The 16404-nt window shown below is 39.5% G+C and overlaps 1 protein-coding gene across 1 annotated transcript in view; it reads right to left on the bottom strand.

The window, feature by feature from the left end:
• Positions 1-16404, bottom strand: part of CDS1 (CDP-diacylglycerol synthase 1) — a 32131-nt gene that overhangs the window by 4164 nt on the left and 11563 nt on the right. The window contains exons 3-11 of the mRNA XM_032686743.1: positions 16174-16270; positions 12138-12235; positions 10239-10378; positions 8631-8689; positions 6263-6345; positions 4718-4805; positions 3598-3666; positions 2550-2702; positions 1845-1964 (exon numbers count right to left, since the gene is read on the bottom strand). Coding sequence (XP_032542634.1) covers positions 1845-1964; positions 2550-2702; positions 3598-3666; positions 4718-4805; positions 6263-6345; positions 8631-8689; positions 10239-10378; positions 12138-12235; positions 16174-16270 — 907 coding nt within the window. The remainder of the gene's footprint in view (positions 1-1844; positions 1965-2549; positions 2703-3597; positions 3667-4717; positions 4806-6262; positions 6346-8630; positions 8690-10238; positions 10379-12137; positions 12236-16173; positions 16271-16404) is intronic.

Raw genomic sequence — 16404 nt, 5'->3', positions numbered from 1 at the left:
AGCTATGTTTTCACTGCACTGAGCCAAAAGTTAGCAAGAGGCTCCTTTGCTAAAGGAGTTTTTAACCACAAAGGTGAGTCAGGGGGTGAGAAGAAAAAGAAGAGATGAAGCAACTTGTCCACAGTATCGCACAAGAGGACAGCGGTAGGTCAGGTGCAGGTGTGGCAGTACTGAGAACACTTGCGTGCCTATACATACTTCATTTTGTGGTGAGCCTCTTAAGCTAATGGCTGTCGTTTCTTGCCTCTTCAGAATCTAATTCTCCTCTTTAATACCTTTATTGCTTTATCCTCTACTGGTAGGTATTGCTGAAGCACTTGTTACCAGGTAACGTATATTTGCTGCAAGAGAAGCAGTAACTTGAGGACTCTCCAGTCCTGCCCAGTCACCTGCCCTTTTTCTCACTGGGTACTTGGTAACCATAGTTAAAAACCATAATGTGTGCATGCAATATAAATATATTTAACAGAATCAAAAAAACCTGTTGTGAAAAAAATCATTGCTACCTAAAAAAATATATTCCTGGTGCAAACAAAGTTTGATACACTATTTTTGTGTTACCTGATCCTGTCTGTAGAACACCTTTATCAATCAAAATACCCTCATACATCCTTTTAGTCATCCACACTCACTTGTGTACTCTTGGGGTGAAAACCCTTAGTCATGTGGGGCAACTGCCAGCAAGTTAAACTCATCCTGTGCCTGTGCCACACCAGCCCTCCAGTGCTGGGCAAGCATGGAGTGTCTAACCTCACCTACACACTGCCTTCAGTAGCAATTCCACAATAACCCTGACCTCCCAACAGTCCTTTGGTCATCACCTTGGGCCCAGAGGTTTTAAAAGAATATACTTTTTAACATACTACTTTTGCGAATATGTGCTGCTTTTCAGAAGCATTAATTTTCCCCCAAAATCCCTTCTTCACACACACAGTCTTTTGTTCCCTGGATGTACAGGTACACCAGCGCACAGGGCTGTGGCTCACAAAGTGCTGGGCAAGCTGCTTGGACCGGCATAAGAAAGAGGGGTAAATACAAGCACATGTACAGGAGTTCAGCACAAACAGAGGGGTTTATACACTTCTGTGCAAAGCACATGCCAGTTTGGCAGACATACAGAACAACAAGAACGACGACAAGCAACAGGATAAGATTTACAGCAGTCCTACCAAGACACAAAGAAGGCCGGGAGAAAATTTGGGGCTGCCCTCTTCCCAAACTCCTGCTGCCACTTAATACCAGCCAGGGACAACACTGCCACAAGCAACAGAGCACACCTTGCAATAAACAGAGGTTAGCACATCACATAATTTGCCAATACACACACTAGTTACAAGGCAGCACCGTATTGGCAAAGGCAGCCAAACATCTCATGCTTTGGTGAACCTGACACACCAGCATCTGCATAACACACAAATACCACTGGTAAAACACAGCCAGCCACAATCTGAAGGGTAACCACTGTCAGCACTTCTTAGGCATCTACAGGTTGCCTTTCATGTCAAATATAATATCTCACATCTTGCTTATCTAAACCACTTCTTCAATGTGACTTGGAAGAGTAATTATCAACCAAACTAAAACCACATTATTCTTAGATTTCCAGCATTAAAGTCACATGCTGATTATGCAAAGTTTGAAGAATAACACACACACACATATATATCTCTCTGATAAAACTAAGTCCTGCTTCTGATGCTAAAAATCAGCTCAAACATAATTACAACTTAGTAGAAACACTAAGTACTACAATTATTTAAAAAAAGCCCAAACACTACTCCACTAATTTATCTAATTCAAAGAGAAAACCAAAACAAAACCATCTTACAGGATTCATTACACACCTTGATTTTGAAAGCTCTTTTAAATCCACTGGCAAAGAATCCTCCAAATGGCCCAATTAATGAGGCAAATATTGACAGTGCAAAGCTGTGCATCTGAAATGGGTACATATTCACTGTTTCCTGCAAGAAAAATAATTAACAATGTATTTCAGTATGTTTGATTGTAGGCATTTCAATCTTACACATTTTAAAGGGTCGGTGAGTACATTACATGGAACTATTGCTGGTAGTTCTTCTAAGCATGGAAGCAATGGCACTAACACACACGATGCTATGGTGATGAAAAGAGTAAAAGTCTGTTCCTAATGGCAGTTACACACTAGCTGAAAACAGAATGAAGTTCTATGAGCTTATTTAAGCTTGCCACTAATTCGGGCCTTAACAAGCCTAAGCCCACTTTCCACAAAAATTCAAAGGTTGCTCTTCAAAAATAAGGTTTGTCTGCAAAATTCTTGAGTGTCATCCCCTTCCAGCACAAAGAGAACACAGGCAGGTTCCCTCGGGTGACTCCAGCAGTGCATTTCAATTGCTCTTGGGTGACCACCTCCCCTGTATGAGAATTGGAGAGGGTCATGGTATCAATTCAGTTCTTATCCTTCAAGTCTTACCTGCATTCAGATACCCTTCTAAAATGGTTTAGAAACCCATTTAAGCTGGGAAGTATGATTTCAATTTTAGCCAAAGCCTTTTTTTTTTTTAACTTACCCATCCCAACACAGCCTGAAGCAATGGTGGCACAGAGTACTTCTTCATTTGAAACAGCTCTGAAGGTTCACACTCTGTCACAAATCTGTTGGTTTCACTGTTATATTCCACGGGGCAGACAAAGTACTGATGCTGAGCCAAAAAATAGGAAAACTGAAAAGCAAAACAAGGTCTCCTGAATTAGGTATTTGTTGTTACACTCAAAAATCATATTTTAATGAATGGCTTTGTCACCACAAGCTCAGAGTAATAAAAACCTTTCTAAGAAGAAGGAGTAAAATCAGTCTGTTTAAACTGGAGAATGCCTCAACAAGGCAGATGTTCAATGTGCTTAGTGATGATTTCCCAAATTGTTTTCCTTTTCATATCTCTCAGACTCATATCTACTGGACGTTTCTGCATTATAAAATCCCAAAATGTTAGCTACTCATATTTTTTTGCAGTTCACTTCTCTATTAAAACTTGAACTATCTCTTCTACCACGTTTGGCTGTTATTGCTGACTTTGGTGATATCACAACAGTTACTTATGCCATTATTATCTTCTATGCATATCATCAGTGTAAGCTGCTTTCCAGGAGACATGCCTTTATAAAGTATGTAATACAAAAGTACTACTTTGCAAAGCATGAATAATACTATCAATAAACTCCAATTTCAAAATAGGGATGCAACTCACAGATAAAAGTATTCCATATATAGTAACAATAATGGCAGAAAATGGTCAATATAACCTGTTTGGGAGAGGTGCGAGCCTTGCCTACCCTTTCCAGCTAGTTATGAATTGGCAGAATTCTCTAGCCAAAAAACCTCTCTTAGGCTTTCAGCAGTTTGAGATGACCGAATTCATCAGTAATTTTACTTCAAGTAAAAATACGAAGACTGCATCTATACAAGGAAATTTCCATCCCCGGAAATGTTCAAGGCCAGATTGGATGGAAGTGGAAGGTGCCCCTGCCCATGGCAGGAGGGTTGGAACAGGATGATCATTAAGGTCCCTTCCAACCACAACCATTTTATGGTTCTATGAATGTCCTGTGGTTACTTACAATAAATCCAAATACAACAGTGGAAAAGAAGCCTCCAATGAACCCTTCCCAGGTCTTCTTGGGAGACAGCTAGGCACAAAAGAGAATTAGTCCATCAGTTGCATCACTGAACCCTTTTTTACTCTATTTCTTGACCTTGTTTGTGACAATTATACTCCTACGTGGTTTTTCAAAGGTATGTGGGGAATAACTGAATGTCAGCAGCTGCAGCTGCTGACTGTGATAAATAAAGGAGTATGGCTAGGATCTGTCCCAGGCAAGGAGGGAAAGAGCCACAGTTTGGTGCCACTGTGCAGCCTGTGGGAAGGGAGAGCTCCCATCCCATGTGTTGCTGCCTCTGGAGGCTGCTGCCGGCCTCTGGCTGCACCTGACCCAGACTAAGCAGCTGAGCTCCTTTCAAGCAGAAGACTGGGAAAGCTGCAGGAGCACATCTTGGCTCTGTGGAGACCTCTGCAAGCAAGTGCCCATTTAGATAGTGTCACAAGCCTGACACAACTACTGCTGGGGGCACTCCTCAGGACACACCAGCTTCCTGCACACAGCCTGGCTAATTAATACAGAAAATAACTAGAGAGACCAGTGAAGCAAGCTATTTTCTTCACCAAATGCTATCACATTTTCAATTTAGGAACAGTTTAATATCAGAACCAACTAAATACCCAAAACTTAACATGGCAACATCATCAAAATAATAATTCATAGCTTTCTGTGGGGTCTTGCATATTCTACTAGAATAGGAAGATTAATGTTTGAGCCCTTCACAGTGCTACATCAATGAGACCAAATGAGGAACAGGTATATATGCCCTAGTGGTTTATTTCAAATTACAGTTTCTGTGCAGTAAGCATGCAGTGAAACCTGCACACGAAATCCAAAAAGAATGTGATTATAAATGGTGATGCAATAGACTAGAACTGTACTACCTGTAATGCCAATATTACATTCACATTAATCCCAGTTTCCATTTACAAATTTTCAGGAAGAGGGTAGTCAATTTGGGCTTTTTTAGTAAAGGTGTGCATCATGCAGCTCAGTATGAAGTATTAATATGTTTAATATAAGTAACAAAATTGCTATAAATTGTAAAAACTTGTTAGTGAGGAAGCACCTAAGTACATACCTTAATTAATGGAGTTCTGCCAAAGAAGAACCCAAAAATGTAAGCAGTAATATCATTGCAGATAACACTTGAAATTGGAACCAGAAACCTAGAGAAAGACATTAGAAGTTTCATGGAGAAAAAGAAAAACTGTCTGAACCTAAACATAGAACAGAAATTCAAACAGCAGCATTTCCTTCTGGGTAATTTAGAAGGAGTTATGTTTCATAACGTGTTCACCTTGTTCCCCCATGAGCAGCATATTTAGCTATACTGGTTTTAGTCTTCAGCCAAACAAGATCATTACAGATCCATGTTAGTTCAAGTTAAAATATTAATTCTGTGCATGAGTTAAAACAAGAACAGGCTGGCTTTTTCCTATCAGGCTTGAAGACTGGTACCACAATTAAGAAGAAATCAATAGATATAAACATGTTAATGTTTTTGATAACATCAAAACAAGCAAATTCCTTAAAAAGTTTAAATGATAGCTAAATATATAAAAAATTAGTTTTCCTTTCCCCCCACCCTTGTCAGTTTGGAGCAGCTTGTGTTAGCTTTTTAAGTGTTCTTTGCATGCAGACTGCTTCTGAATTTGTTATTCAAGCCCATTAAGCTTTTTTCCCCCCTTTTCAAAGCAGGGAAGCTAAAAATCAGATTTTGTGACCATCTGCCAAACTACCTAGTAAGAGTAGCAATAAGAAATACTAGGCTAGCAAGGCAAATATGTTCAGGTTTTGGCACATGAACATGATTACTATGAAAAGAATTTCTATATACAAACTTTGTCCAAGGCTTTGGGCTTTTTTTCTAACTATGCAACCTTGTCTGCAATAATCTCCTCATGTGTTCATATATCAGGAAAACAAAAATGAGAACATACAGCATTATGTCCTCAGAAGAACACAAACTATCCTTCATGTGCTTGTTCCTTGTTTCCCAACTTGACATTTACCCTGTCCCTGAAGAAGTGCAGGGAAACATACCCTCTCTTTGAAGAGTGGTTTTAAGTAATCAAGTTTAACTGCGTTGCCAGAACTTTATGTATCACTGGAAATGGGGCACTAAGATGACCCAGCAATAACCAAGATTAAAACTCTTAAAATATTTTAAGTACTCTGAATTTATTTGAACAGGGAAGGCTGCAGGGAAGGTGGCCAGATTGGGGCTTTCAAATTAAATGGTCCGTCTTCAATAGCTCTCAGCAACCTGAAGCTCTCAAGTAATTGAAAAAGAATTGCTGGATATTCATTCATTCAGCAAAATGCTACGGAAAAAGAATTTGACCAAGCATGCAATCAACACTATTCCTTGCAAGTAAATGAAGCGGTTGTTTGAAATCATCCTACTTGTGTCTGTCAATCTAAAAAGGTTGTTGCTTCCTCTTCTGTATCCTTTACCTCATTGCTCCCAACTCCTTCGACTCCCCTTCCAAGTAGACATTAATGCTCCTTTAATTTGTACTGCTTTAACAGTTCCCTTGATTATTCCCTAACCAGATCTATGTAAAAGAACCAACCTTTCAATGCAATAGAGTTACAAATCAGTTTATTACTGTCCCCTTACCAGATCATGCCTTCAAAGAGATTTTGGATGACAAGATGAGATTGAGTTACAGTGATCAGCAAAGTGACATGAGTCCATGCGAACTGTTAACAATGCAACAACACAACAGTTAGTGAAAACACCAACCCCTACACCTGGATAAATACTGGCGTGTCAGCTAGAGGAGCTATTTAGGAGCTCACAGGGAAGATCAGTTCTGATGATAATGCAAGAGATGTGTGCATACAGTATATCACAAGTTAGCTGTCTTTCTGAAGCAAGCAGTGAAACTTTAGCAGGTTTCCCCATCACTTACCTCCACCCAGAATTTTTTAACGTGCGGTTTAACACCTGATTTAATAAGACATACACCTTCAGCATGAAAGCAGCAAAGAAATGTAAGCAATGTGATATTCTGTATATACATATAACAGACATGTTAGAACTGTAACAATAAAATGGCAATGAATTACTCATGAAAGAGTCACGTTACACGGATGTGGATACCTTTAAGAACAGAATACTCTTACGAAACATGAAAATTCTCAGGATTAGTGAAAATGAAGTGTTAGTTTTTAAGTGCACAGTCATTTAAACAGTTATTTTCCTCAGTATTACTGTACATACTTGGTATGTAATTTGTAGCACCAGCGTGCAACAAAGTAGTTTCCAAACAGTTCACCGGTAAAGATTCTACAATAGATTTTACTTTCCAAACACTTAAATCAAGAACTGGTAGTTTTTCTATGACATACCAAATTTAAGCACTCAAAGTCTGGGCCATTTAACACTCTTAATATCCTACTTCTTTAATTCTCTTATCACATGTGTTTTCCCATGGCAGCCAGACTCTACTTCCAGATAAGACAACTTGAGAATGCTGAAAGGAAGGGTACAAGAAATTACTAAAGGTTTCTTAAAGTATTACCTGCTGGTTAATTAAAGGAGCTCTGCTGCTAAATTTTTAGTATTTGTACAGTGATATTTGAACACCACATAAAACTAAGTGGCTACTCTATGAGAATCACAGAATGACTGGAGTTGGAAGGGACCTTAAAGATCACTCAGTTCCAACACCCCCACCATGGGCAGGGACAACTTCCACTAGACCACATTGCTCGGGGCCACATCCAGCCTGCTTGAACACTTCCAGGGATGGGATAGACTTTTCCTTGTCTGTCCAAACACTGTGCTGCCACACCATGGATACATGGCTTCCCTCTGTTTTATTGCAATTCTTAGGTAGTCACACTTTAATGTTTTCTTGGCAGACACCAAGCTGTATGACTGACACCAGACTTTTTCCACCTTCTTTCCAAAAAAGGAAAAAGAGAAAAAAAATCACGGAAAAGAAGGTAAGGACTACCTCTTCTAGAAAAACTGCATCTCCCTGACAGGGAAGTTCTCCCACAAACAGGGTACATTATTTTGAGTAAAAGATTTTTTTCCATGTTCATACAGGGCTCAGTAAAGTCCTAGTCTAGAATTAGGGATCCTCAAAGGTAAAATGCTACCTAAAGCAGTGTACAAACAGAGGGGTTAACTGCATCCCCAGAGCTTTAGGAAATCTTTAAGGTTGTGCAATGCCCTGATTGCTCAAGTTCTTTAAAGACAGGAGCTGTACCACATTACTGTTTCACTGTGGCTTCTAGTCATTCCAATATAGAAGTGGGAGTGGGAATGGTGTCAATGGGGTGTTTTGAGTTTGTTTAGGGTCATTTTCTGTTTGCTTGTTTGTTTTTAACCTGTAATGTTATAAAATTAGGTTTTGACCTATAAGATACATATTAAAAAAGGGTTCATGCTCTTGATTAGCTACTATGTTGTTTATTTAATGGACAAACACAAGAGATGAGAATGCTGGTTTCTTCTAACAGACCAATGATCTACTGAAATACAACAGAGCAGAAGACCAGAGCACCTGTGAAGTATCACAGAATAAATCTTCCACACAGGGGTTAAGATCAAGTTCTCTTCATAGTACTTCAGCGGGGCCTCTACAAAGTAACACTTGAGTCACAAGAACCACTTCCCACAGTGCCCTGAACTGTTTGGCTTCAGACCTGGGAGGGAGATGCGCACTCCTTTCTCTAGGAATCTCTTCAGTATCAGCCTATCACTAAGGGAAACATATCACATTGTACACGCACAAGGCCTCACCAAGGACAGATTGTACTGACTGAAAGGCCGCATCCCGTGATACAATAATAATAATAATCTGCAAAGTGAACAGATACCAAACATTCCAACAACACTTGATTTCATGGCATTGTCAATTTAAGCACATTTTCCACACCTCTCTTCTGAACTAGTTTATGAACACAGGGACATGACTGTTTCTAGTGACATTCATAACGTGAATGACCACAGCAAAGTGGGTAATACACACCATGTAAAACTGCAGACGATAATGTTTCTTCACTAAACTCAAAACAAACATGCAGAATCCTGTAAAACAAAGCAAGTGTAGTTTGTACCATCTTATATGCAATGACACTGAACTGTGATATACCAGTAAGTCTCTTCCTTTGAAGCAGTTTTTAATTCCTCTGCCACTAGGAGCGTTTGCTTATATTCAGTTGTGTACATATAGAATTATTCTCATATAAGATTATGATTTAGTTAACACAAATTTAGTTACCATCAGTAAAGAACATTCATCTCAGTATATACAAGGTCTGATCGTGGACACCATTTTTAGTGGAGGAGGTCATCACTTTTAAAAACCACTCAAAAGCCAGGTCAAAAAAATGGTTTTCAATAATTAACAGAAATAAACAAAAGGAAGAGGACCAGCTTGCCCCTTTCCCCCAGACAGGCACACAATCATATGCAACACAATTGTGAAGTGCAGGTGTTGGAGAATTCAGCTGACCAAAAGAAACTTTCTGGGTGGCTAATAGAGCACCTCTTCTCTCCTATGGCAACTTCCTGTGCCAGCAGGGGTCAGAGGCCCTCAAAAGACCCTAAACCCTGGGGATAGAGCCTTAGTAACTCCTCAATCCTAGTGTGCCAGAGGGCAAATTACACTCTGCCTCCTGCTTTTGCTCATGACTAGCTTGCCTCATGTCTCCCCTCACTGGGTCATGAGGCATTAGTTAAGTTAGTTTCCTCAAGCCAAAGCCAGTTGAAAAAGGTCAGGTTCTGCAAAGCTGGTTTCAAGTTTGTGATCTAAGCACTGAGTAGAATTTTTCTTTAGTGAAAAAAAAACCCCAACAGTAGGCAGACAGAGTTCATCAAAGACCAGGTTTCTCAGTACAGATTTTAAGTATTTGTACCATAGCAGTCCCCTGTCCCTTAAGCCAATCTGAGTCTTCAGTTGATTTACTTTTATGCTAAAGTAATAGTAACTGCATTGCTGAAAACACTGTGGACTATATTTACATGTTCACAAAGCAATACCCCACGAGAGTGCCAGCGTGTGTCTCCTCTTCCTAGAGAGGAGGCTTTTAAATTAAAAGTCTTTCTTTGGACAGGGAGGAAATCTATCCGTAAGACAAGTGTCTGAATGTCTTGCAGACAAAACTAAGACTCAGGCATTTTGACTAATCAGTTTAAAATATATTAGTAAATCCTATTACTGTAGACCTCACAGAACACTTGCACAGAAAAGCATCAACACAGCACAGCAATTACACACATACAAGCCATGTCCACAGTCTGCCAAAATAGTGTTCACCTATTCAGGTACTGAGCCCCAGTTCTTCAGTGATCAAGGTCACTGTTTACTAACTTCTCTTCAGCACTATTAGCTCAACTTTCTCAAGATCATCTACTTGTTTAGGCTGCTTTCTTTTTCTTGGTGAACACAAAATTTGTATTCATCTTTTCACAGAAAAAATGGAACCACAAACACATAATTTCCTTGGACATTATGAGGAAAGAGAAGTTGGAAGTGCATAAAGATAGGAAGCAACTATACATATTTTTAAATTAAATAAGTATAGACACAAATGCAGCACAAAGTTCTTTCATTTTTGTGATTTCCTACACTTACCTGTTAAATACAGTGCAAAAGATATAAACCTGTGGTAACGAATGAGGAATTGTAGCTGTTCTCTTCTTTGCACAAATGTAGCGAAGTAATCAGCTACAGTCTCTCCATAAAAGAAGTAGTTCACACACAGCAAAAAGTACCTGCAATATGCAACAGTTAATTGCACTAAGTGCAATTCTTAAAAACAAAAAAAAAAACAAATAAAAAACCACAAACAAAACCAACAAAAAACCCACAACAAAAGAGATCACACAAAATAAAAATCAGCAGGGTAGAAAAGACATGCGACAAAATCAAAATTCAAGTATAAATCCAGTTTTAAGGGTCAGTGTCTCCTCTGACCCTTTGTAATTTACTTCTTCTAAAGCAATGACACTAGAAAAACAAACACATCTTTCAGAATGCAGTTGGAAAATTCTTTTCATCCTAAACTATGGCACTGGATACTCCACATGTATGCGAGTCCATTTCAAATATCCTAAAAGTAGAGAACAAGTATCTGCCATCAATATTGACACAAGCAGTCCTGCATATTCTTTTCCTGTATCCTAAAAAGGGTAGTTTGTGATTTCTGCCTTGGAAACTGGAAAAAAGATACTTGCAAAATGCATCCTCTGAGGTTATATGACAGTGAATCTGACATGGGGCTTGAGGATCTGAATACAACTATGCTCTTGCCATCTGGCCTGAGGATTGTCATCTGAAAGAGTTTCTGATGCATCTCCTGCTCCTCTCCACCATGCACTCTGCCTTTTAGCTTTCTTGATTGAACAGTAATCTTACAGCATTAAATCTATCAACTAACCAGCAAATGCAGTCCATGTTAAAACTATTAACAGGATTCCCTCATCTCATTGAAGTGTCTTAGTATTTAGTATCAGTGGCAAGATGTTAGACTTGAGAGGAGCTTTGATGTTAACTAGTGTGGCAGGGCAGAAGAGTTGATTTTGAGCTCCACATAAGAAAGTGACATTGGTGAAGTGCCAAAGTAGAATAAGTGGTAGAGTGCACATTTCCTCCTCTAAAAATTTTGGCAGGACTGCAGAATCATTCGTGTATGATTGCAATGTAAAGTTGTTTCTAGAAGTGAAGAAGCAAAGTGACAAGAGACAAGGAATAACCTAGATATTTCAGTTCCTTAAAAAACCTGACATGACACAAAACCAAGGCAACACAACACAGGTTATGTCTAAGGAATTATCTCCTTAAGCACCTTAAAGACTACATGTGCCCAACACCTTCCCATAACACTGACTAATAAAAGCCTTTATTTTTCCTCCCAGAACTCAGAAGAGTTGATTTCCCCATTTCTATCCAGCCCTACACAAACTGGACATTTCACAGGTGTTCAGGATTTGCCATAAAAATTAATCTCATCTTCTAGCTTTCAGAAGATTCCCCCAACACTGTATTTATGCAGTCCTATGATTAAGTGCATGACTGGAAAGGATTTAGAACTTATGTGCAATTATTTTAATTCTCTCTGTGTGTGAAGAGGAGCCTTTAAGACACCTGTTCTATTAATTTCTTGTGCAAGGTTAACAGCCAAAAAAAAAAATTCGAAGCAGTTCAGGTAATACACATCAGGTGGTTTTTTGACTATGCACACTTTAGTTTCCACAAGCTCAATTCTGACTTAAAGCATAAATGAAAGCAAACATATATGTGTACATATATACATATTTATCACATGGAAAAAATTGGAAGTAATAAAAGGTCAACTGACTTGTCCCAGTTCACAGGTGGAACACAACTACAGAATTCTGTATTAGAGACAGATGTCAAGTTTTATGTCCACACGCGGCCCACAAAGCTATCATTCCACCACAACAGGATATGAAGAAGATGAAGATTTAAGTTTCACATCCTGACTTACTGAAATTCTTGCTTGTTACTCACCAGCTGAGGGATCTAAACCATGGTAAGTCATAGGAGTGGTAGACTCTGTAACCAATAGTAATGATTTCATGATAACACTTCACTTGGATGCTTAAGACCTAAGATAAGAGAAATAAAAAACTATGTAAATATGCTGCAGTTGTTTCTTACAGGTAGTGAGTAGCAATGCAGCCTGCATTAAAGAGAGGCATTATTCTGAATTGAAATTCCACCCAGAAAACAACTTCAAAGCAAATACAAGAAAAACTAAAGCTCCGTTTAAAATTAAAAAAAAATCTCCAAACCACTATGCATGAAGAGAAAAACTCCACATTTGGCAAGCTGCAAGAATATACTTGTGAAACAAGGAAAGGCTCCTGATTTTTTTCACTAAAACAGTTTGACAGCAGTAGGTCAGGAGTGCTGCCTGTAAAGAAGGCTCTCCTGTTTCTTTTGGCTAAGTTTTATCTTTACATTTAATGCAAGAAATATTTTCTAGGCCCAATGGAAAAAACTAGCTGTGCAACGCACCTTGGGCAGCCAGGTCTTTCACTTGCAAGCATCTCATTAGGGGCAATTAGGATTTATGATTAGAGGCAAAGCTCATCTAACCCAAGTCTGAATGTCACACCCTCCACGGCCCTCATTTCGTTTTGCTGATCTCACTACTTCCCTGCTTCACCTGCACTAGTCTGGCTGTATGTCCTGTCATGTCTTTGGGCTTCAAAAGGACTCTGCCAGTTTTGTCCAATCCACACTCACCAAGCAGATCACCCTATCCAGTTACATGGTATTGCCAAACACAGGCCGTTGCTAATCCCATGCAGGGGCAGGAGTAAGAACCTTCCCACACTGATGGCACGTGTCAGCATGCAAGGCTTTGCAGCATTCTCTTACCACCTGCATTCATTAATACATTTCATCTTGCTCAATGTGTGAACACAGATTGAAACAGTCTTACACCACCTCAGTGAGTTAATTTTGAAGCTCCCCTATCTCGTGCTCTTTCTTCTGCTTGGCCTCCGTTATAAAACTTTAAATGCAAGAGCAATATTAAGGGATTTCACCTTACAGTGGAAAAGGGCACTGGGGTCCAAAGGCATGGAAGCTTGTGCCTGTTACCTGAGCAGCAGGCAAATGTAAAACATACCTCCCAACTCTTTAGAGCAGTCTCAGGGCTTGTGTTCCAAACCTCACTGGATTCCTCTTCCTACAAGCCTCTGGGCATTTTCAGTATTAAGATTCAGTTTTAGCATGATAACTCTTATTTAAATATAAGTTATTTGATTCCAGTGAATTAAATATTTCATGAACAAAACTGGTTTTTCTCCTCCATTCTCCTTTTTACCTAGTCTCAAATATCAAATTTATGAACAGTTCATTGTATCAAAAGACACAGATTTTGCTTTATGGTATAACAGAGGAAGAATTCTATACTAACTTTCATTACTTTTTGGTTGACAAAAACCAAATTACTTTGTCTTGACAGCTTTGCCCATGATTGCAATCTCAGAGTATACCATGAATACACCAAGTCGCCCTGCAAACTGATTGTCTTTTTTGTTCATAATCATCATTTGCAAATGTAACAGACCACTAAAGGAAGGATTGTGAAAATAATCTCTCCAATCACCTGCACTTTAAAAGGGCTTTTTTTTGTTGTTTCTTCACACACAAAAAAGAAAATCCTCCACTAAAGAAACAACAGATTACTAGTTTGTCATGTCATTCATCTGAAAACAGGAAATATAAACCAGACTAATTCAGATGTAGAGACTCTAATGCAGACCATAATGCTGATGAAACAGCATTCCAGTCTCTCAAGACAATAGATTTTATGACCTTTGGAAGAAGAGGGAGGTGACTCAGGATGACTACAAGGATGTTGTGAGATTATGCAAGGAGAAAATTAGAAGGGCCAAAGCGCAACCAGCACTTAATCTGGCTACTGCCATAAAAGACAATAAAAAATTGCCTCTATAAATACATCAGAAGCAAGGGAAGGTCTAAGGAGAATCTCCATTCTTTGTTGGATAGGGAGGGAAACATAATGACAAAGAATGAGGAAAAGGTTGAGGTGCTTAATGCCTCCTTTGCTTCAGCCTTTAATGGTAAGACCAGTTCCTTCCCGGGTACCCAGTCCCCTGAGCTGGAAGACAGGGACAGGGAGCAGAATAAACCACCCATAATCCAAGGGGAAATGGTCAGCAACCTGCTACACCACACAGACACATACACATCTACGGTGCTGGATGGGATGCACCCAAGGGTACTGAGGTGAATGTAAGTGCTCACTGAGCCACTTTGCATCATTTATCAGCAGTCCTGGCTAATCAGGGAGGTCCCAACTGGCTGGATGGCCGGGCTCAGAGTTGTAAATACAGATTCAAGAAGGTGAAGTGCCAAGTCCTGCACTTTGGTCACAACAAACCCATGCAGCACTACAGCCTGTGGGCAGAGTGACTGGAAGTCTGCCCAGCAGATAAGGACCTGGGGGTCCTGCTGGTCGACAGCAGCTGAAGAACATGAGCCAGCAGAGTGCTCAGATGGTCAAGAAGGCCAGTGGTATCCTGGCTTTTACCAGCAATAGTGTGGCAGCAGGACTGGGGAAGTGATCATCTCCCTGTACTCGGCACTGGTGAGGCTGCACCTTGAGTGCTGTGTCCAGTTCTGGGCCCCTCATGACAAGAAAGACATTGAGGTGCTGAAGCGAGTCCAGAGAAGGGCAATGGAGCTGGTGAAGCATCTGGAGCACAAGTCTGATGAGAAGCAGCTGAGGGACCTGGGGATGTTTAGCCTGGAGAAAAGGAGGCTCAAGGGGAACCTTATCGCTCTCTACAACCTGAAAGGAGGCTGTAGCCAGGTGGGGGTCAGTCTCTTCTAAGTAACAAGTGAGAAAAAACAGCCTCAACTGATGCCAGGGGAGGTTTAGATTGGATATTAGGAAAACATTTTTCATCAAAATGGCTGTCAAGCATTGAAAGATGCTGTCCAGGGCAGTGGTTGAGTCACCATCCCCACAGGTATTTAAAAGACATGTAGATGTGGCACCTAGGGACATGGTTTAGTGGTAGTTTGGCAGTGCTGGGTTAATGGTTGGACTCAATGATCTTAAATGTCTTTCCCAATCTACATGATTCCAGGAATACCATCCAAAAATTTTTTCACAGGAGGACATGAAAAAAGTAAAAGCACATTTTGACAGTTAAACAATCTTAGAGTAAAAAAAATCAGAGCAGTTACCTAGAAGTACCAATTTCAGTGTTTTAAGCACCACATTCCTGCCTGTTACTTACCATGACTGAGAAAGATAATTAAACCATTATTCAATAAAAATACCAGCAATAAAAATGATGGAAAGAAACAGTAAAGGCTGACCTGCTATGCAGCATGTGTGAAGAATATTACAATTATTGTTATTATTATCACCATCAGTATTTCGCATCATGAAATGCAGTGAAATAAAATCCACTTTATCTCTGTACCATGGAAAGAGGTCTAGCTCCACTCTACAGATAAACCCAAGGCCACAAGGCATGCCTGAGAAAAGCCTTTCAGTGCTGGTCACAGACAGCAGACCAGAGTTGTCTGCTTTCCTTAGCCTCAAATTTAAAACTGTCTCAGTATTTTTTATTTTTTTTTTTTAGATTTTTTGGTGGTGGTGGTGGGTTTGGTTCTGGAGGGTTTTTTGGTGTTGGTTTTGGTTTGATTTTTGTTTGCTTTTGGTTTGCTTTTTAAAACAGACTCAAAGTATGCAATAGTAGGAGATAGAAACTAGTCAATGAAATGGACGACAGTAGTTCAGTAAGGCAACAGTAATTCAACTTCTTAGAGTTACTTTAATTCCTACTTTAAATAAAATAATTACAGTATATGAGAACTCCTTAATACACAAGTTCCAGTTGTGTCCAGTGTTTTTCAAAAGTATTTACACTCACACAAGTAAGAGACGAGTTGCTCTGAATTGTCTGTGCAGTTTGCTTCTAGCTGTCATAGGCATGATGAATGAAGAGATCAAGCAACTCTTGCCCAGAAGCATGTACTTAAACAAACTTACCAGAAGCATCAGCATAAATGATCCCAGGTATATGATCAGAAAAAAACCAGAAATCATAGCTAGACTGAGAATTCCACGAATCCACCAATTTTTCCATCTATTAAAAAAAAGATAATAAAAAGCAAGCAGTTATAAATGAAAATAAAGGTCACTTCCTTTGCTAACTAGAGATTAAAGTGAATCAGAAACAGTAGAAGTAGTAGAAATTTTTTGTGTTTAATCAAACACATA

This window comes from Chiroxiphia lanceolata, chromosome 4 (assembly GCF_009829145.1).
Source record: "Chiroxiphia lanceolata isolate bChiLan1 chromosome 4, bChiLan1.pri, whole genome shotgun sequence".
In the NCBI taxonomy this organism is placed as follows: Eukaryota; Metazoa; Chordata; class Aves; order Passeriformes; family Pipridae; genus Chiroxiphia; species Chiroxiphia lanceolata.
Note: the sequence above shows the minus strand (reverse complement) of the source record. Positions and strands in the feature narration are given on the sequence as shown.